Source organism: Daphnia magna, linkage group LG2 (genome assembly GCF_020631705.1).
Source record: "Daphnia magna isolate NIES linkage group LG2, ASM2063170v1.1, whole genome shotgun sequence".
NCBI lineage: Eukaryota > Metazoa > Arthropoda > Branchiopoda > Diplostraca > Daphniidae > Daphnia > Daphnia magna.
The window spans coordinates 10,740,329-10,760,553 of NC_059183.1; the positions used below are offsets into that span (position 1 = coordinate 10,740,329).

The 20,225-nt window shown below is 42.3% G+C and overlaps 3 protein-coding genes and 1 long non-coding RNA gene across 15 annotated transcripts; 3 read left to right on the forward strand and 1 right to left on the reverse strand.

Annotated features, from left to right (window-relative positions):
* The first annotated feature begins 1,245 nt into the window (after positions 1–1,245).
* On the forward strand, positions 1,246–1,809 carry LOC123469767. 2 transcript variants are annotated; one of them, XR_006643117.1, is made up of 3 exons: positions 1,246–1,352; positions 1,426–1,641; positions 1,699–1,809. It is a non-coding gene; the product is annotated as an uncharacterized LOC123469767 (long non-coding RNA). The 2 variants fall into 2 exon arrangements; XR_006643118.1 differs by having other exon boundaries at positions 1,267–1,352; positions 1,441–1,641.
* A 6,525-nt stretch (positions 1,810–8,334) lies between these two features.
* Positions 8,335–9,393, forward strand: LOC116917067 (iron-sulfur cluster assembly 1 homolog, mitochondrial). Its single transcript, XM_045170279.1, has 5 exons — positions 8,335–8,593; positions 8,658–8,734; positions 8,874–8,927; positions 8,990–9,095; positions 9,155–9,393. The coding sequence occupies exons 1-5, from the start codon at positions 8,350–8,352 to the stop codon at positions 9,301–9,303; spliced, it is 630 nt and encodes a 209-aa protein (XP_045026214.1). The 5' UTR covers positions 8,335–8,349; the 3' UTR covers positions 9,304–9,393.
* Positions 9,225–11,080, reverse strand: LOC123470229. The gene is made up of 4 exons (XM_045170278.1): positions 10,807–11,080; positions 10,562–10,734; positions 9,818–10,504; positions 9,225–9,751 (listed from the first exon to the last, which is right to left on the reverse strand). Exons 1-4 carry the CDS (start codon positions 10,888–10,890, stop codon positions 9,499–9,501), a joined length of 1,197 nt encoding a protein of 398 aa, XP_045026213.1. The 5' UTR covers positions 10,891–11,080; the 3' UTR covers positions 9,225–9,498.
* Positions 11,081–11,126: 46 nt separating this feature from the next.
* Positions 11,127–20,199, forward strand: LOC116917064 (DNA-binding protein P3A2). Of its 11 annotated transcripts, none has more exons than XR_006643870.1 (10): positions 11,128–11,220; positions 14,311–14,714; positions 14,797–15,068; positions 15,191–15,356; positions 15,445–15,557; positions 15,635–16,063; positions 16,632–17,022; positions 17,114–17,214; positions 18,993–19,135; positions 19,193–19,335. XR_006643870.1 is itself a non-coding variant. In XM_045170272.1 (10 exons), the coding sequence occupies exons 2-10, from the start codon at positions 14,414–14,416 to the stop codon at positions 19,328–19,330; spliced, it is 2,091 nt and encodes a 696-aa protein (XP_045026207.1). In that variant the 5' UTR covers positions 11,128–11,220; positions 14,311–14,413; the 3' UTR covers positions 19,331–20,199. The 11 variants fall into 11 exon arrangements, 10 of the variants coding, with proteins under 10 accessions (XP_045026201.1, XP_045026206.1, XP_045026207.1 ...); XM_045170272.1 differs by having other exon boundaries at positions 18,956–19,135; positions 19,193–20,199; XM_045170273.1 differs by having other exon boundaries at positions 16,668–17,022; positions 18,956–19,135; positions 19,193–20,199.
* The last annotated feature ends 26 nt before the right edge of the window (positions 20,200–20,225 follow it).

The window sequence follows — 20,225 nt, forward strand, 5'->3', positions numbered from 1 at the left end:
GAACATTTTGAAGAAGGGATTTTCCCTTGGAAACCAGCTAGCCTAAGTACAAATCATGTATCTTCAGTAAAGAATAATTTATTAGTTTAAATATTACGATAGGGCCGTATAAGGAAAAATTTAAACTGGTCGACTGTTGGCATAAGCGGAATAGAAACAAGGAACAAATTGAGCTTTCGTTCCTGGAAATGTCACAATTCATCACTTCTGTTGGTTGTAGCATCAACTCATTAACCATTGAAATAAATGAGCTAAAACACAAACTTTCCAGTGATGAGATCCTGCTTGCTCACATATTTCTAAAGGCTCAGGAAATTAGGCGATTAGAAGACCTCCGAGAAGTTGCATTAAGTTACGCAAAATTTTACAGGAAAGATGTAGTAGCGGAAGAAGTTCCACAATTTCTAGACGATAAAGAGGATGATGATGAAATACAAGAGGATGATGATGAAATGGAAGAGGAGGAGGATGAAATGGAAGAGGAGGAGGATGAAATGCAAGAGGATGAAGCTGAAGGATTAATTGCTCAATAATATTGTCAACCTAAGAATGTGTGCATTTGCGTTTTTTTTAATAAACAGAAGTTTGTAATTAAATCTTAGTTGTCACATCGAGTCACTTGGGCATTATACAAGATTAGCATACAGTTAACGGTAAAAAAGCTTGCGTAAAGCGACATATGGGAGCAGAATCAATAAAATATAAAACCTGAAAATGTAGTTAAGCGTTTCGTTTTGTCGATCTGGTACAGCTCGCGCCAAATCTGCGCCAAAGAGCCGCCAAGAAGCTTGTTTTATTTAAATTTAGGGGTAAATAGCTAATCAAAAATAGTTTTAATTAGTGAAAAAGATAGAAAATATAAAGGACAAAAACATATTGAAAATTGAGCAACTTTCTTTGGCTTATAAGGTACGAATAGGGGTAAAAACGCCAGCCGCAGAGCACGTGGAAGTAAAATATCTTTTGCCGTTTATTACACATAAGTGTGTACATATGAGGCTGATTCTGACTGCATATTTAGATTCAGCGTAAAAAGTTGAGTCTATGATGTAATTTTCATTCATTTTGGCGGTAGCCTGCGGGAGTTATTAGTTTACGACTTGTTTTTTTTTAAGGGAAAAAGCGCAGCAACTCGCATACGTTATCAGGGCGGACTTTTTTTCGGAAAAAAGTTTGATCTCAAAAAATTAAATCCCGCAGGATTTTGATTTTTGTTTTTGTTTACTGTTTTCAGGCGCGTGGCATGTTTGGGTTCTGGCTTTGTTTTTTTTTTTTTCATATACGCAGGATCAGTCCAGATTCTTTGATGTATCTTACCAAGGCATTGCTAATTTCGTGTTGGGTGTTTGTTGGTAAGTTGAAGTTTAGTCCTAGTACGTTTTCTAGGTTGTGCTGCAGTTTTTCTTTAGTGAGAATTTTACTCAGCTCTACTCTCTCCAGCTCAGTGGCTGGACAGTGAAGTATGGCATGGGCTGTGGTTTCATTTTCCCCGCAGTAGGGACAGGCTTGATCTACTTCACTTTGGAATCGAGCCAAGTTTGCTGCCAGTCTATTGTGTCCTGATCGCAACCTGAACAGGGTTCTCGTTACCTGCCTGGATTTGTGTATGTGCCATTTGAGCATGCCAGTTCTGGATCTCAGGTGAATATTTATCTTGTCGTTGCCATGTCTCAGTTCATTCATAGTCTTTTTCTTCAGGTGTTCCCGTAGGATTGCTTCTTGCTCCCCTGTTGAAAGCAGGTTGCAAATTTCCTTGGTGGCGACGAGATTTAAGGATTCCTTCACGGCAAGCTGGTCGGCCCTTTCGTTTTCTCGATTCTTATGTGGTATCTGCCGGCCAAGGTTATTCTTCTGGTTTCTATGGATTCCAGAGCTAGCTCGCATTGCATGTCCTTGATTGGTGTTGTTGCTGGTGCCCCTAGTATCGTCCTCAGGATGCTATTCTGGATTCTTTCTAGCTTTTGTTGTCTTGATTTGCTGGATGCGCCGTAGACTATTAGTCCGTATTCTAGCTTGCTTCTCATAAGGGCTATGTAGAGGGTACGTAGTGACTCAATGCCTGGGCCGTGTTTTGAGTAGGTGAGGATCTTGAAAATGTTCTTGAGTTCCAGTGCTTTTTTAATTGCGATTTCCGTCTGGTTTTCCCACCTGAGGCCTTGGTCGAACGTGACTCCAAGGTATTTAACTTCTTTAGTGTTGGGTATGCGCACACCGTCTAGGAATATCATCGGCTCCACTTGTTGTCTTCTTTGCCTCGTGAAGTTTATCAGGCTAGACTTGGGGGCCGAGAATTTGATTCGCCATTTCCGACTCCAGTGTTGGATTTTTTCCATATATGGGGTCAGTAATCTTTCCGCTTCCTCTCCGTCTGATGCTGATATGTGGAATTCAACATCGTCCGCGAAGAGGAAAGTTTGTCCTGCATCGAATTTAGGAAAGTCGTCCATCATGACTGAGAATAGTAGGGGGCTCAGCGGTGATCCCTGTGGAACTCCTATTTTTAGGGGGTAGTTCTCCGAGTGTGTATCACCAATTCTTACGCAGTATGTTCTTCCTTCTAGGAGATTTTTTAGCCACCCCAGGATTTCTCCCTCGATTCCATGCAGGCTGAGTTTGACTAATAGCCCTTGAATCCACGTAGTGTCGAAGGCCTTGGCCACGTCGAGGAAGATCGCATATGTATTTTGCGGGCGCTTTTTGTTGAAACCCTCGCGTATGTATTGTTCGAGACTAAGGATATTATCGATGGTGCTTCTCCCTTTCCGGAATCCTGATTGGTTTCTTAATCGGCATCTTTTGTTTTCCAAGTACCAGGATAGTCTTTGGTTTATTATCCTTTCCATCACTTTGCCGAGGCATGAGGTAAGCGAGATAGGCCTGTAGGATTCTGGTTGATCTGTTGGTTTGCCTGGTTTGATGATTGGAATTATTGTTGCTTGTTTCCAGTCTGCTGGAACGTATTTATTTCGGAGCATGTGATTCATGAGATGGAGAACGTGCCTGCGGTTGCTCGGCGAGAGGTTTCTGATCATGAGGTTGTGGATTTTGTCCTTCCCCATTGCATTGCTTTTTAGGTTTTTCAGTCCGTATTCTAATTCTTTTTCGAGAATGGGGGAATTTAGGGCATTTGGTACTTGCGAGTTGGTCCTAACGTTGATGAGTTGTTCGTAATGCTGGTTGTCGGGTAAGTTTTCTTTCTGGTAGTTGTACTGTTTTGCGAAAATTTCGGCCTTCTCTTTTGTGTAGTAACGAGTTCGTTGTTATCCGGGTTTTTTATAGGTGAGGAGTTGTAGTCCGGTGGAGTAGCCTTCGCGACCATGCTTTTGACAAACGCCCAGGTTTTCGTGGTTGAGCATCTAGGGTTCAGGTTATTAATGAAGATGTTGAATGTATTTTCTTTTTCTTCTTTAATGATCCTTTTCTTTTCATTATCCAGGCGCCTCCAGATGGTTTTGTTTGTGACACAGCATATACCCCCTTTCTTGGGATCGCAAGCGTTTTTTGCTCTTCTGGCCTTAGCTACGGCTGCCTTGCATTTCTCGTTCCACCACAGATTGGTGGAGTGTGCACTTATTTGTTGATTCGGTTTCGACATTCTGATGTTACTGTGCTGTGCGCTCTGTATCATAGCTTCTCGAAGGATAAGGTATTTAACTTCAGAATCTTGAGATGAGTAAAATTCACTATTGTTGATGCGGCCACTTATTTGCGTGTTCCAGGTTATCCAGTCCGCATCTTTTAGTATCCATCTGGGAACACGGTTGCCTGTTTTGGTTGCTTGAACTCCTATTTCGATGTGAATTGGGAAGTGGTCGCTCCCTAGATCGGGTCCTCTTGTTATTTTCGGCGTAGCAGCTAAGTACGGGGGCATGATGGTGAGGTCAATGGTGGAAGTGGTGAAAGAATTATAGCATTGCCTGGTTCCTAGATCCTTTGGTGTCGCTAGGGTGAGGTGGTCCAGTCTGTCCAACAGCCCGGCTACTAGACTCCCACTTCTGTTCGGATGTCGGCATCCCCCTTGCCATCTTTCGTGGTGGGCGTTGAAATCCCCACTCAGTATCGTGTTGTCGCTGGCGTTAGCGAGGATATCCAGATCTTCTTCGTTGCACTTGGATCCATCAGGTATATACAGTGAAATTATCATCAACTCCCTTCCTGTGCGGTTCCCATCAACGAATATAGAGATTGCTGTTGCTTCGATTGTGGAAAGATGCGGCAGTGCTATAGTTATGTGCTGAACGGATTTATGGACTAGTATAGCTACTCCTCCTCCGACTTGCCCTTGTCTGTTTTTCTTTATGACGTAGTAGTCTTTGAATTTTACTTCGAATGAGTCTTTCCAGAAGGTTTCGGATAGTGTAGCAATGTGAGGTTTGTGTTGGTGCATGTGTGCCTTGAATTGGGTGAGTGTTGTCCTGGTGAGGCTGCGGGCATTGAACTGGATGATTTTTATCATTTTTTGTTGTTGGTGGAACTGTTGCTTTTTTGTTTTTTGGGAATTCGGCCAGTGCTCTGCGAACTGGCGTACGTGCGTCTTGCCTGAATATGGGATGTTGCTGGCTGCGTTCTTACTGGTATTATGCTCCTAGTTAGTACTGTTGCAGTTTCTTTATTTACACAAGCTCAGACACAAAGCTTACAACAAACATTCATACAAAATAATATTTAATTACTATTTACAACAGAATACACGAAGGGTAGCCAGTTTACACAAGGCTCCTTCTTAAGGACTTACGCGAGGATAGCCAGCTACAAGCAAAGCCACCTCTTAACGTCCTGTCGGACATCGGGCCAAAACCCGACTCCCCTCTCCAATTTTCAGACAGACTTATGGTCGACTCCAGATCGACCAGTCATCTAGGGGTGGTAATACAAATTATACAGAAGGGGAAACATTAATAGTTATAAAATGCAACAATAGAGGGTAGTACTTGCAACAATCGGCCCTTCCTGACTTGAAGTTTCACGAGTGATGCAAAACACACAATATGGAAACTTCAAAATCAGACCATTAAGAAAATTAGGAAAGAGAATTAACGTAATGATGGCCAGTTGACCTCGCAGCGTTCCTTTGTGGCCAAAAGCTCCCTCATTATTAACTTTTCAAGTTACCAGGGCGGCTAGGTGAAGAACACGAGAGTGGTGAAGGAGGGTATTCGCTTATGGAATTGGCAGGGGCAATCGCATAACTCGATCCTCTTTGGATTCATCCACTTCACGGAAGGCAGCAAATTCTCGATCCTTACAGCCGGCATCTCGGTGTAAGCGTTGGCTGCCTACGTCCGCCCACACGTACAAAGAACCCACGGCGTGTCGTGATACGCGTCTGACAGCTCGCATGGGAAAGGACATCCAAAATGGCGGCGTACTTCCACACGAGGCAGGCAAAGGGTTCCGATGAAGACGACTTTTGAAAAGCCGTTCGATGGTCTTCATCCCTCTTCTGACACATAATGTTGCAGTTTCTTTATTTACACAAGCTCAGACACAAAGCTTACAACAAACATTCATACAAAATAATATTTAATTACTATTTACAACAGAATACACGAAGGGTAGCCAGTTTACACAAGGCTCCTTCTTAAGGACTTACGCGAGGATAGCCAGCTACAAGCAAAGCCACCTCTTAACGTCCTGTCGGACATCGGGCCAAAACCCGACTCCCCTCTCCAATTTTCAGACAGACTTATGGTCGACTCCAGATCGACCAGTCATCTAGGGGTGGTAATACAAATTATACAGAAGGGGAAACATTAATATTTATAAAATGCAACAATAGAGGGTAGTACTTGCAACAGTACTGGGGTTTCATCGATGGGTTTTTCTTCCATCTCGCTTTCCGAGTCACTGCTCCTAGTAGGCTCCGTGCTGTCAATGTTAATTCCGAGTCGGATGATAAATTGTTCTAGCTTGTGGCTCATTATGTCGAATTTTTTCTCTAGTCGATCTTGGCTTTGTTGGGATATTTCTATCGACTTTTCGAGGCTTGCTACGGTTCTTTCCAGATTTTTAATTTTGCCCAGCTCGGTTTTAAGGCCCCTGATCTCCGTTTGCATAGCAGTCACTTGGCTTTTGAGGATTTCGATCTCCGTGTCTGGCCTTGGCTGTGTGTGTTCGTTCTTTTTTAACACTTCACTATACGACAGTAGCGTGCGGGCCTCGTGAAGGCTTATTCCTTTATCTATGGCAATTTTTGATGTTTGCTTTAGCTTGGCGAAGATGGGGTAGGTTACTGAGTCTGACGGGTGTTCTCCTTTGCAGTTTATGCATCTTGGTTTGTCGCAGGTCTCCCCTTCTGCATGGCAGAGGCTGCATTCCTTGCACCTCTGTTTATCTTTGCAGACGTTTTTTGTGTGTCCGAACCGATTACAATTAGTGCATCTCATTGGGTGTGGGACATATGGGTGGCATTTGAAGTGCATGTAATTGAAGGCTATATTGGTCGGAGGCCGTTCTGTTTTGAATTCCAGTATGACTGTTGGAGTTGGTGTTCTTTCAGTTCCTCTCGTGATCCTTCTAACGTAGTTTATCTGGTAGTCACTACCAAGGTCCTTCAGGATTTCCTCATCTGTGTCTCCCAGAGGGACTCCGTGGATTACTTCTTAACCTTGCTTGTCCCATGCGATCTGGGAAGAGAGCATGATATTTTGATTCCATCTAAGACTTCTGTTGTCTTGAGCAGGTCTTGTTGCTGATCTAGGGTGCTTGGCCGGATGAAAAGATCTCCTCCTGGTGCTATACTGATTCTCGATGCAAATAAACCTAGTTTGTTCTCTAGTTCGCTTGTGATTTGGCCTATTTCTTGGGATTTCATAATCTTAAATGTTTTTCCGTCAGTTCGTCTTATGAAGACTGGGGGCAAGGGCTGAGAAGACATCCTAGGAGGGTTACTCAACCCCCTGGTTGGTAACTCTCTTATAATTAGGTCTGCTAGATTACCTGTAGTCACAATTTATTCGCTCCTTTCAACTTACACCTTCACCGAGTAGCAGGGAAATTTCCACGAACTCAGTTTACACAAGATGCTCGAGACCGACCACTTGTCGACCGTCTCCAACCAGAGATCAAATCAGACCATAAACCAAGAATCGTGGAAATTCAGTGAGCTAGCTCAGGCGGGGGTGAGCTATTTAAAAAAGCCCAGCAGACGCAAAAACATTAAATGCACCCTTCAGCCGCTAGGGGTACCGTACCGTTTACGCGCTCACCCCCGCCTGAGCTCGCTCACCCCCGCCAAAGCTAGCTCACTTCTACTCGTGTTGTCTTCATTTTTACCCTCATACTAAGTTTTTGTTGTAAAAGACAAATCAAATTAAACAGCACAGAAAAATTGAAGGCGAGAACGAGGAAAACCTAGGTGGGGAAACCTTTTAATGGCTAGAGCTACTTACGAAAATACGGAAAAAAGAGTCGTTTCGCAGTTTTACCTATTTTTTTAAGTAGCTATTTAGATCTCAGATGCAGGATGTCATCTTCGCCAAACACGAAGACAAAAAGTAACAATTTCAAAGCACTGTGGAAATTTAAAACGCAGCAGTGAGCTAGCTCAGGCGGGGGTGAGCGTTTTATCAAGGGCCAGGATAAAATGCGGACTTTCACCTGCGGACTGGCCCAAAATTTTTGACAGCAGTCCGCAGTTTCTCCACAGGGTAGCTGTCCGCAGTCCGCGTATTATACGGGGATACAGCATTCCATATAGACATGTCTATGCGTTGGTAAGGCAGAAAATTGGCAAGTAAAGTCTTCATTTCATAATAGTATTTAACATTAAAATTTTATAATATATTTAGCAGCAAAATTTGACTTGTTTTTACAGGCATTGAATTTACTCTAGTCAAAACAGATCAACCTAATTTTTGTCATGCATTGGCTGTTGTTCGATAACTCTTGCTTTTTAAAAATATGTATGCATGCAACAATTCCAATGAATAAAAATAAAAATGCGCACAGCTCTTAGCAGCTGACAATTTTATTTATTTTTTTCCTATAGGCCAAATCCATTATATTTTATTTTCTTTTATGCACAACTAAGAATTTGAATTAGACCACCGTAGCGCACTTAAATCGTCCTTCAGAAGGCGGCAATGTGGTACCAAACTTTGCAAAGAATGGTACCACAAGAAATGTCTTCCAAAAGAACAGCATTATGCCTTTCAGGAGTTTTTAAAAACCCCTTGGATACCCCAAATCCTTTTAAGTTTATTACATGTTTTATTTGAATTGTTGTGCCAAGAATTTACCTAGTTAAGAAGTAACCATGTTATATAAACTGTCCTTTACTTTCATATTTTGAATAATGCATATGTTGACTTTTAAATACTATTTTTAGTTTGAAATTTAATATCAGATATGGGCATGGACTCATGGAGTCCGCAGATACCAGTCCGCAGTTTATCCTGTCCGGTCCGCACTTTCAATCGCTCCATGTACGAAACGGTCCGCATTTTATCCCTAAGTCCACGAAAAATCTGTCAAAAAATTTTGGGCCAGTCCGCAGGTGAAAGTCCGCAGTTTCTCCTGTCCGCAGTCCGCGGTCCGCGTCCGCATTTTATCCTGGCCCTGTTGATGATCCATGACTCTGGCCTTGGTTTATGTAAGATTGTTATGCAATGGTTCTTAAAACTTGACGATTATTTTGTAAACTTCTGAAATGGCAGCCCGTGTTGCAGCGTCCGCTACAGTACGCGCAATTAAAGCAAGAAAACCGTTTCCAACCCGTGCTGCCCTTGTTCTTGTAAGTATGCTTTCAAGGATGAAGTGTTGGACGTAATATTCCACTGTTCCATGTGTATATAATTGGTAATGCATTTAAAATGGTACTAACTACGTAAATCGTATGTTTGGGCCTCTGTTTTGGGTGACGTTATACACAGACTCCTAGTGCATTGAATCGAGTGAAACAACTTACTGAAGGCAAAGATGATCATGTGAGTTTTCATTTTATGCTGTTAGATACACATTTTATTTGTTTTTCTTAAATTTTATCCAGGTTGGTTTAAGGATAGGTGTGAAGCAGCGGGGTTGCAATGGCTTTAGTTACACTTTAGATTTTGCAGCACAAAAAGACAAATTTGATGAAGAAGTACTTCAAGATGGTAATATTAAGCTTCTCACAAACAAGGAAAACAAACATTATATGTTATTGCACTCTTAGGAGTTCGTATTTTTGTTGACATCAAAGCGCAACTTCATCTTCTAGGAACAGTAATGGATTATGTTGAAAATGAACTTTCATCAGAATTTGTATTCAATAACCCCAACATCAAGGGAACATGTGGCTGTGGAGAAAGTTTCTCTGTGTGATAAAAATGATTTGTAGAACCTTAATTGACTGTACATATTTAAAGGGTTAGTACATACATAGATGATAACAGCAATACATAGTCAAATACCTGGGCTCTTTAAATTTTAAAAAATACATATATATACTGATCCGACGGCAAATATTGATACACATATGATGTGATAATCTTTAGGAAAGGAAGAACGACGCGATTACTATCGAGAGGAAGATTCTGCGTATTCGTGAAGACCATAACGTTCGAGATATTGCTGGGACGACATACTCATTTCTACTGATTTTGAAGTCTTAAATGTATAATCTAATGTCTTGTTTTCAACGGGCTTCGATTGTCCAAGATATTTCTCTGCCAAACGCTCCATTTCCACACTTTGATCCGTTTCCTTACGTGCATCCCAGGCATAGCTTTTGGCGTTCGAACGAGGATAATATACTGGGTTACGTGGAGTACTAAAATGACAAGACAAAACAACTTTAGCACAACACCAATTTAAAAATTTCAGAATAATCTATCACTTCAATGCAAATGGATTGATGAAACTGATTCCAAGTTCTTGTACTCGCTGCATCGTTACTTTGCGAGTAGGATTTTCCGGGAACATGTCGTGAAACACATGCCTTTCTGGTGTCTTATTCTCAACATTCATTTCCGGAGCTTTTTCCATCAGAGGTTTTCTGCCATTACTTATGTTGGCTTGTGCCAATAGCTTTTGAACATGTTCCATAACATTCTCACATGATTCAGTACTTTCATCCAACTGGTCTGATACAGATTCTTGATAGTCTTGCATATTTACCACAAAGGAAGGCTGAGGACTTGGTGGTTGTTCTACAATAGTTTCAAGTTGGAGATCTCTGAAAGTTAATGTTATCTCTGTACGATCCTGTTGTTGGCGTGCAGTAGGAGAACCACTATTGGATTGGGGGAAAAATCTGGCAGATGGATGACACTTGGGACTTTGAACATCAAAATATGATGATGTTTGGGTGGCTCCATTAGCTCTTTGTTTATCACCTAATTGGTCTTGTAGTCTTTCTTGATATTGAAGAAGCTGTTTAACTTGTTTCTGGAGGAGATTGAGCTGCCTATTCTGATCTTGAATGAGTTCTTTGATTTCTGGGTCAATGGATGGAGACATGACAATACCAGTGGCATTTAGCGGTGGTGTTTTACAACCACATGGTGATGTATTTTTTGCCCAGCTGTAGAATTGTAATAGAAAATGCATTCAAGTTTTGATAATATTTGTTGAATTTTACCTTGTAGTCTTTTTTAGAACTGAAAGTGGAGTCAGTTGAGGAATAAAACCTGGACTTTTGACAGGTGAGGTTTGAGCAACGGTAGCTCGTGGTTGGAAGGATTCTTTAAAATTGGTTAATACATCTCCGGAGTACAATGATGGTTCAGACACTTGGGGTGGAATTTCCAAACCCTAAAAGTTCAAAAAGAAAAACCAGAAATAGGCTTTATGTGTTATAGAAATTATCTATATGTTTTAATTTACCCGATTAATTAGGAAGGGCCTTGGTAATCTAGGTTCGTTAATACTCATGCTCGAGTCACCTAACTCGTTATCGGATGTGAACATTTTCAAATACACTCTAGTCAGCTGAAAATAAATACGAATCAGACTAACTGAAACTAGATTTTAATTGTTTTAATTGCTTTAATATTTTTTTAATGGCACTGATCTGGTAGTTAAGAACGAAAAAAAAATGGAATTGTGGGTGTAAATTTCAATTCTCAACGGCTGATAGAGGGACGAAATCCAAACGGCGAATTCAAATGCCCCGAGTATTGAATTCGTAGTATGAAATAAAATCACCAGGTGGCAGGACAACTTGTCTTCCTACTGAACTCATTAAAAGTGCTCTTCTCGATGAATCGTGATTCCAGCTTGGAACTACCTCTAAAACCGGTAAGAAAAGTTCATCATCGATGAAATATAAATAGATAATGTATTCAAGAACATCAGTTGTGAATCAGAGTGTATAGTTGAATCGGATAATGGGTGTTCGTTTTCGTCTGCAGTGCTCGATAGTGCGCAAGCTCAGTGAAAGAAGAATGGCGGCCATTTGCCAGAGGGTGATAAGTTCTGATTGTTGGGGACCTTTGAATGTTAGCGCCAAATCAGTTGAAATTTGAAATCTTGCTCCTCAAACTATTGCATTTCTTTATCATGAGTAGGGGAATTAGTAAATTGAAGTTTGACAAGTCGAACAATCATTGGATGAAGGCGGCATCACTAGAAAGCCATCCATCCTTTTTGTGTGCACCATTTGTTCACACAAGTACAACCGAACACATCTGGCAACTTGCTTGCTATTTCTGTATCGGCTCTGTTTCTATATATAAACGCATTCGGCCGCCTCTAAATTTCTTACACGTATGCCGTAAACGTCTTGCCCTTTTAAACATTACATCATCGTCAACAAAATCAAGCCTTCTAATTTTAAATGATTAAATACGGTAAATGGTGTTTGTGTCTATATCAGTATTTCGTGAATAAATCAAATGATGCGTGAAATGAAGTGCCTGACAAATATTTTGAAAGGGTATGCACGTACCCCATGTCGGGCTGACGACTCTCTTCATCTGGTTCAAGCAGATGAACGATGTACGTAAATTTAAAAAAATCGAGTCTCTCCATCAAAAGAACTCTGTGAAAAGGAACTTTACTTGTGTAAAGCTTTCACGGGAACATAGGATTTCGTCGTTGATCAAATAGAACTGGTCATACTAAACGTTTTTTTTATAATTACAAAAGTTGCCTGTTTAAATTTAACATTTTTCTAAACGAGGGATGAAAGCGAAAATTGCCTGTCGCGTAATTTGGCCCTCCAGCGAATGTTATAAAGAAGTGGGGTGAAGAACGCTTGGAAAGCCCTTGTTTGAGAGGACGATAGGACTCTATCGAAGCCCGGACCGTGAATAGCAAAGATGGCCGTTGGAGGGAGGGGTTGGATGCTCGGCGATCGATCGAGGCCCGTTCACTGCTGCCGAATGAGAGGTGGAAGCGGGTGATAGAATTAAAGAGGGAACGAAAAGAAAGAGGGAAGAGAGAGAGTGATGGAATAACGTACTAGTCGGAAAGGAGTTTCGCCGAGTTTCATGTTTACCAGGGTACGACGAGTGTCAGAGGTTTGTTCGATAGCTTCTTGTTAAGTTCAAATACCGCCGATGAAAATTCATCACACCGTTAGCGAAGGTAAAAGATGTGCAATCAAACTCGACCACCTCTTGCGCTAACAAACAGCACATTGGCCAAGATTTTCACCGCGGGTCCCAGTCGTGGGTTCGTGCGCGCTTTTTTTTATTTTCTTTCCCTCTAGTGCGCAAGTGTATACCCTAACGCCATCTCGCCCCGTTTAATCTGGCCTAGACTATACTATGTTCAAGAAAGTTTTTTTTTTTCCTATTTTGTGTTGTTTTGTTTTTTTCGTTTCTTTGGGGAACAGGGAGGGAGAGGGTGGAAAAAGGGTGAGTGGGAGGGAGCTGCTGTTAGTTGGTTGGTTGGTTGGTTGGTTGGTTGGTTGGTTGGTTGGTTGCATCGATAGCCGGACAGTAGAGAATCTCTTCGACGTGGGGGTGAGGGAAAGTAAGAGAGGAGGAGGGAGTTGGTGAAACCAACGCAGTCTCACTGGCGTCGTTGCGAGACTCACGCAGGTGCGAGTTCGGTGGCGGCGGACGCAGACGTAGTGGACCGAATTGCGCTTGGACAAAAGCCGTGTCGTTTGCGCCGTCAACTCTATTCGATTACAGGTTTCCTCCTCTTTGCTTCATCTGCTTCGTCTTTTCGGTGTCATTTCGCTCTCTTTGTCGCACGTGTTTCGTTAGTTTACCCTGCCCTCCCAAAGAGAAACAAACAAAACAAAACCCAAAAAAAAAAAAATAATAACAAGTTTTCATTATGTCAAACGTTAAGATTCATTGGACTTTGCTGCCGAGCAGGGCCACTCACTTATTTCAATCGCATTCAGTGAAACATGTAAGTCTTACGGCGTATAAGGTAGGAAAGTCCGCCAGGGTTTTTTTTTTTTTTTTTTTCGTTCCTCGTCACTTGTTATCGTTCGTCGTTTGTTTCGTACAATCCTTCGTTCGATGATCGCATCGGTGCGTTCAATACGCCAGTCAACCAGCGAGAGGGAGGAAGAAAAAAAAGGACGTAGCGTCGTGTTTATCGATCCAACGAGGGACCCCGTCCCGGGCACGTCACGAGTACGCTCCGCGCCAAGCCCAACTTCTGACAGCGCCCTCCCTTTAAGCTCTTGAACGATTTGCCTGGGGCTGGGTGGTAGTCCTCAGCCAGCATTTCCATCAGGAATCATATGATTGCTGCAGGGTCCTTGTCCCTTTAAAAAGGCAATTTTTTTTTTTTCTTCTTCTTCTTTGCCCGATCCGTGCAAGGGTGGGGTGGTAAATGGGGAGGGAGAAAGGCCGCCAATGGAAAGCAGGAGTGTTTGGGTTGCGCCATTGTATACTTACGCGTTTCCAAGGCGACCGTATTGATATTTTCCTCCTACACTGACGGGTGCGGGTTGGTTCGTTGTGAGGGTGGGTAAAGGGGTCGTCCTTCCACTTTTCCATACGTTTTGTCATCATTTTTCGGGGAGGAGAAATGTTTTACAGGGCTACTTACGTTATCCTTTAAATAATTGTTTTTTTTTTTGTTTTTTTTTATTGGTGAAGGAGGGGGAGGAGGGGACGGAGGAAGAGATCTGTCGACCAAAAAAAAAAAGGAAAAAAATTCCACCTCGTCGATGTACATTCAGTTCTAAGTTGGGAGATTGTTTGTTTTCCTTGCTCCGTGTTGACAGTCAATGCGTTTGAGCCGGAGCTCGTCCTCACTGGCCAAATAGATGATCATCTTCGTCGTTGTTTTAATCCAGCGCCATTGCAACACAATAGACATTTATTTTGTATAGACAAAACCGAAATCTTTGTTTGGATCGTCGACTCCGGTTTGATTTAGATTTGTTCTGTTTTTGTTTTTGTGTATTGCCTTTAGTTTCACCGAGTGATTTCGTCGTCCATCATCTTCCTTCTGCATCACCTAGACGTCCGTGTGTGTCATCGACAGCATACTGGACATAGCCAATTGAACCGCCTAGATGGTGGTGAAAATGACGAGCAGTAACGGCGGAAGCCTGGCCGTCATGGCCGGCTCGGAGGCCGGAAATGGTAGCAGTAGTGTCGCCGATGTTGACGGAACAGACGCCGCCGTCGAGGCTTGTTCTGGTGGACGCATTGAAGACGATATTGCCGATCATTCTGACGACGAGCAAGGTGCCGATGCCGCTTCAGATGATTCAGATTCCATGGATTTCGACGACGATGACGACGATGACGGATCAGATCTCATGTCCAATACGACGCTCGGCGATGACATAACCGCCCAGCTCGCAGCCGCTGGTAACCCATTTTTTTGTTTAAATATATTTTCGATGTGACCTTTGGATTTGTACGATAATTCTATTGTTTTTCTGAACGTTAGGTCCTGTTGGTATGGCAGCGGCTGCAGCCATAAACTCGTCCAAAAAGAGGAAGCGACCCCACTCGTTTGAAACGAATCCATCCATACGTCGGAGGCAACAGACGAGGCTTTTACGTAAACTCCGCCAGACGATTGACGAATATGCAACTCGAGTCGGACAACAAGCCATCGTCTTGATCGCTACACCGGGCAAACCGCAGAACAATTTTCGCGTCTTTGGCGCCAAACCTTTAGAAGATGTTGTTAAAAATGTGAAATCCACCGTTCTTCAGGTAAGTCATCCGGTTGACACGGTCATTTCTCCCTTCTCCTTTGCGTGTGTGTGTGAGTGTGTGTGTGAGTGTGTGTGTGATCGCTTTGTCATATAATATGTGAATTTAATTCCTACGTGCAGGATCTGGAAACGGCTTTGGCGCATCACGCTCCACCACCAGCTCTAGACGATCCGTCTCTCTATGAATTACCTCCGCTAGTCATCGACGGAATCCCTACACCAGTCGAAAAAATGACGCAAGCCCAATTGCGAGCGTTTATTCCGCTGATGCTCAAGTTTTCCACCGGTAAGTGTTTTGGTTTGGTTTGGTTTGGTTTTTTTTTTTTTTTAAGTTTCTAGAAGTCAACGTTCGGCTAAGGAACATATCGTTCTAGGTCGAGGAAAACCTGGATGGGGCAAAGAATCCACTCGACCACCTTGGTGGCCAGGAGAAGTACCTTGGGCCAATGTTCGAATGGATGCTCGCCCCGAAGACGATAAGCAAAGAGTAGGATCATTCCTTTTATGCGCATTTTCCACGTGTTGAAACTGATTCATTCTGCTGTCTCTCCTGCATCGGCACAGGTGTCGTGGACGCACGCGTTGCGGCAAATTGTCATCAATTGCTACAAGTACCACGGACGGGAAGACCTGCTGCCCGCCTTCTCTGAAGATGCAACGGAGGAAACTAGTCGCCCTGCAAAAGTGATAAAAACCGAATCGGAAGCTGAACAACAAGCCGAACGGAGCGCTGATGTTGTTGCTCAACCACAACAGCAGCAAGAGCAACAGCAACACCAGCAACAACATCCACCAGCTCCACCACCATCGTCTCAGCCAGCTCAACATCAGCAGCAGCAGCAGCAACAACAACAACAACAACAGCAACAGCAACAGCAGCAGCAGCAATCTGTGCAGCAGTTGGTGCAGACGAATTCGGCACCCAGTGCCCAGTACGCACCGACTGTCGTTCAAACGATCAGCAATCCTGACGGGACAGTGTCCATCATACAGGTTGGTTTCATTATAAAGATCCCATCGCATACCGATAATTGCCCAGTTGATTATTCTACGTTATTTCTTCGGTTGCTTCCGAATTTCCGCGTTGTGTATTAGTTAGTATCATTCCGTGTGGGTATTTATTATATTTACTCTCTTATAGTTATTATTATTTGATTTATTTTTTATTCTTTTCTTTCCTTCTTTCTTTCTTTATTTATTTATTTATTTATTTATTTTTCTTCTGTTGTTGTTTTTTTATCACTCTCACGTTTGTTTCTTGTTATGTTCATGCATTAGTGGCAATGCTGATTATGTTCTCTTTTATGTTTCCAGTTTACCATCAGTATGATTATGACGTTTATCTGGCCGTTTGGTTGTGGCATGGCGACTTGGGTCGCTCTATCATTTATCAGTTTGAACTTGTTCTTATTGTTAGATACAGAACATAGGCAAGTGCGATTGGCCTTGTTGATTGGTTGGTTTCTCGACTTTTATCATCATTTCTATAACGAAACTTTGCCAAGCGTTAATAGATTTGACACGAAACTCACTGACACTTCCATTCGATTATTTCATGCAGGTCGATCCTCATTCATTCACTAATTCATTCTTCCAGGTGGATCCCAACAATCCGATCATCACGCTACCGGACGGAACAACGGCCCAAGTGGTTGCCACCCAGGGAGTGTCCACCGTTAACCAGTGCGACGACGACGATGGTGCCAACCACGATCAGCAGCAACAGCATCAGAATGACCGCAACCATCACCTCATGAACTCGAAACCGATGATTTGGCAGTTCGTCCCCACTTCGCAGATCACGGGTGTCACGTCTTCAGATGGCGTGACGACGCTCACCAATTCCGCCGACGGCACGACAGTCACCACTGTCGACTTGTCGGCCGTGACCGAATCCACCATCGGCCAAGAAGGCCAGCACCACATCCTTCTCACGGGTGAAGATGGCCAAAGTACGAACTGCATTCACATGAGAAATTTTCATTCTTGTTTGTGCTCCTTTCAGTGCTAATGAAATTTTATTTACGTCTTGTATTTTCGTAGCGTATCCGGTCAGTGTCTCAGGAATGATCACCGTTCCCGCCATGTATCAGGCTATGGTTGCCAACATCGCACAGATGGGTCAATCAGATGCTTCTGTTCAGGTATACTGATTGCAGCAGAATCGAAAATCTTATACCCCCGCCCCCCCCATCCTTTTGTCGTTTCTTGCGATTTCTTTTTATGGCCACCAGTGAAAAGGAATGATACCAGCATGTTATTTATTTATTATTATTATTTTTTTTTTTTGTTACTATTATTTATTTATTGATGTTTTATTCTTTTTTTTTTTTTTTTTTTGTGCTTGTGTGTATGTCATTTTTATTTTGAATTTTCTTTTTATGGGGCGCAGGGGCGCCGTGAGCCGCCACGTCTTTTGGTAAAACACGACGATTCCTGAACAGCTTTGATCGCCCGGGAGCATTTGTCGTTTTGTTTCATCTAATGAAACAAAATCAAACAAAACCCAAACAAAAATAGTAATAATATTCTAAACGAAGGACACACCGAAAATTGGTTGAATGCGTACGATTTCCCAATGTGAATTTGATTCAATATTTGTCTCACATTTTTCATTTTTTTTTTCCTTTTTCTTTTTTGCACGTGTGTTCAAACTGGTCTGTTTGTATCGTATATTTATGTGTTTTTTTGTTTTTTTTGTTTTTGTGTTTTGTTGTCTGTTTATTTAATTTGTGTTAATTGGGCTTCGACGCCCTGTGGTAAATCAGTCACAGCTTGGCGACCACAACGACCAAGGTTATACTAGTCTAGTCACATCAACGCGGGGAAACAGTCAAGCAAGTCACAGCAAAGCTAATGCAATCTTTCGCGAACAAGCCGATTCGCCGTAGGCCATAACTTATTTATCCATAAACGAAGAAGAAGAAAGAAACAAAAAAAAACAAAACATGCAATATTTGAAATGATTGTAGAACATGCAATTGTAAGTCTCCTGTCCGTGTGAGTGGTAAAGCGTTTTTTTTTTTTTTGTTTTGTTTCTTTGTTACAACGATTTGCAGTCGTTAAGTCATGAAAGTGTGACTTAAAAAAGGAGAGCTTTACATCCGTGTTTCTAACCCCCCCCCCCCAACCCCCTGAAAAGAATAGCTTTCCTAAAGGCTAGTTCTTCACTTATGGAGGTCTACGTACGCAGCCTACGTCGCGTTGTCTTAAAATACTTCATAATAAAAAGTGTAAACATTCGATCGTCAGTGTTCTGTATAGTAATTATGGATCGTAATAGTGGCCATAGAGTACTTGTTCCTTTCAACGTTACCCTTTGAATTGTCTCCTTGTTCAGAAAACATTTGAAGACAATGACCGTATTTATTATTTATGTGATGCTAATGGCACTCCCCCTCGGCGTCAGTCCTATAATTCGAAGGTTTAATTTAATTCTGGGTTCATTTCCTCCCTTGTTTGTTTTGTTTTCTTTTGTTTTTTTCTATTCTTATTTTGGAATGTTTGTGTTTTTTTTTTTTTTTGTTTTTTTCCTCGAGAATTCGATATCTTTTCCTTTTGTGCTGCCCCTTTGTTACATCGTTGCAAATACATCTTGGTGTATTTTTGTTCTCGAATTGGCCATGAATTTGATTTATTGTTCTATTCATCCCTTTTCCGTGCGTTTTCGAACCCTCCCGATTTCAATGCGAAAACGTCAATAGGTTGGGTCATTTGTCTTCCATTGTTGGGAATTCGAGGGGGAAACGTGATGCCCGTGTAGAACATCCCAGGAGCAAAGGGGTTGGATTGCGTCCGTGAACGCTCCACAGTCCGTTGGCGTTGCCATCATTTAAGCGTGGTGTTTATTTTTAATCGCGATATTTGCTCATTGTTATTGATCAGGTTTTGGGACCTTTAATATCGTCCCTACCGAAATCAGATTCTAATGGAGGAGATGATGGAGCCTTGGTGTCGACAACATCAACAGCTGGGACAGCAACCGGGGGAATGAACGTTGGAGGATTGGCCGTCACCCCCGTCCTAGCGCTAGGGCCGAACGGGACGCAGCAACACATTCTCCAGGTATTTGACATAAATCAATCTCGTACCACCATGTGGCTAACGGGCGACGGGCGAAAGGTGACGGCCGCGCCCATGGTGACTTCACAGCTTCTCGGTGAGGTCGACTCGTCCATTTTGGCATCGGCCATGCAACAAGTGACGTCTGGCGATGTGGTAGACCTTCAGGAAACTTCGCCCTCTTCCAATTCCGAGTAGAAGGCACTTACCAAAAGCACTCCCGCATTTCTCTTTTTTTTTTTCTTCTGCTGACCATGTATAGACCATTCACTTCTTGATATTGTATTATCGTTATCGTTTAATCTGTTTACGTAACTGGTGCATGTGTATGTATGTCTTGAACTATTCGATTCTTATTAAACATTGGCCGGTGAGCTCTATCGCTTCTCTTTTCCATAGCGATCGTTGAAAAACAAAACCAACAAAAAACAAAAAAAGAAAAGACTGAGTTTAACATTTCGAATTTCTAGTTCATGTTTTGCGGTGATTAGCTTTTCCCACATGTGGATTCACGATTAGGTTTAGGGATGGATATTGTGACATCGTCAGCGAAGAAGACAAGCTCCAATTTCGTTATGTGTGTGTGTGTGTGTTTGTTTGATTTGACTGACGCAGATTGTTCTCGTTGTCGTATTGCAAAATAATTAGGCTCCTAAATCTCTTTGCTAACCTACTTAAAAGAGCTCAATTCGGGCATGATGATGTGACTCTTTCCCAAAACAGTTGACATACGAAGGCATTGTTTTCTAACCTGTACATAATAGGCTATACACTGTATTCGATTTCGATTTTCCCTCCTGGACGCTATAGTCACGGTCCCTATCCATCTCTCTGTTGGTTTTATCGGCCATCTTTTGCCCATGTTGTGTTTTTATCTGTGTGTATACGATTCGTGCTAATTTCACTTTATGCTCTTGCCTATACATTATATTTCGCTATATTTGGCTGGCATTCCTTTCGGTTCGCCGCCCATTTTTTGTTGTATCGAACAATCATCTTCCCCATCACCGAGCACTTGTCAGCATATACACCGTCAGTGTAATACAATTTGTTCATTAACATTTCAACCAGCATCACTTAATTGCTTTTACAG

Bases quoted from the DNA above. Each gene is read 5' to 3' on its own strand.
- LOC116917067 (XM_045170279.1), top strand. From the start codon at position 8,350: ATGGGCATGGACTCATGGAGTCCGCAGATACCAGTCCGCAGTTTATCC. The intron at 8,594-8,657 runs GTAAGATTGTTA...CTGAAATGGCAG, and splicing joins TGACTCTGGCCTTGGTTTAT to CCCGTGTTGCAGCGTCCGCT. The intron at 8,928-8,989 runs GTGAGTTTTCAT...AATTTTATCCAG, and splicing joins CTGAAGGCAAAGATGATCAT to GTTGGTTTAAGGATAGGTGT.
- LOC123470229 (XM_045170278.1), bottom strand. From the start codon at position 10,890: ATGTTCACATCCGATAACGAGTTAGGTGACTCGAGCATGAGTATTAAC. The intron at 10,505-10,561 runs GTAAAATTCAAC...ACAATTCTACAG, and splicing joins GTTCTAAAAAAGACTACAAG to CTGGGCAAAAAATACATCAC. The intron at 9,752-9,817 runs GTGATAGATTAT...TTGTCATTTTAG, and splicing joins ATCAATCCATTTGCATTGAA to TACTCCACGTAACCCAGTAT.
- LOC116917064 (XM_045170266.1), top strand. From the start codon at position 14,414: ATGGTGGTGAAAATGACGAGCAGTAACGGCGGAAGCCTGGCCGTCATG. The intron at 15,357-15,444 runs GTAAGTGTTTTG...ATATCGTTCTAG, and splicing joins GATGCTCAAGTTTTCCACCG to GTCGAGGAAAACCTGGATGG. The intron at 17,215-18,955 runs GTATACTGATTG...GTTATTGATCAG, and splicing joins AATCAGATGCTTCTGTTCAG to GTTTTGGGACCTTTAATATC.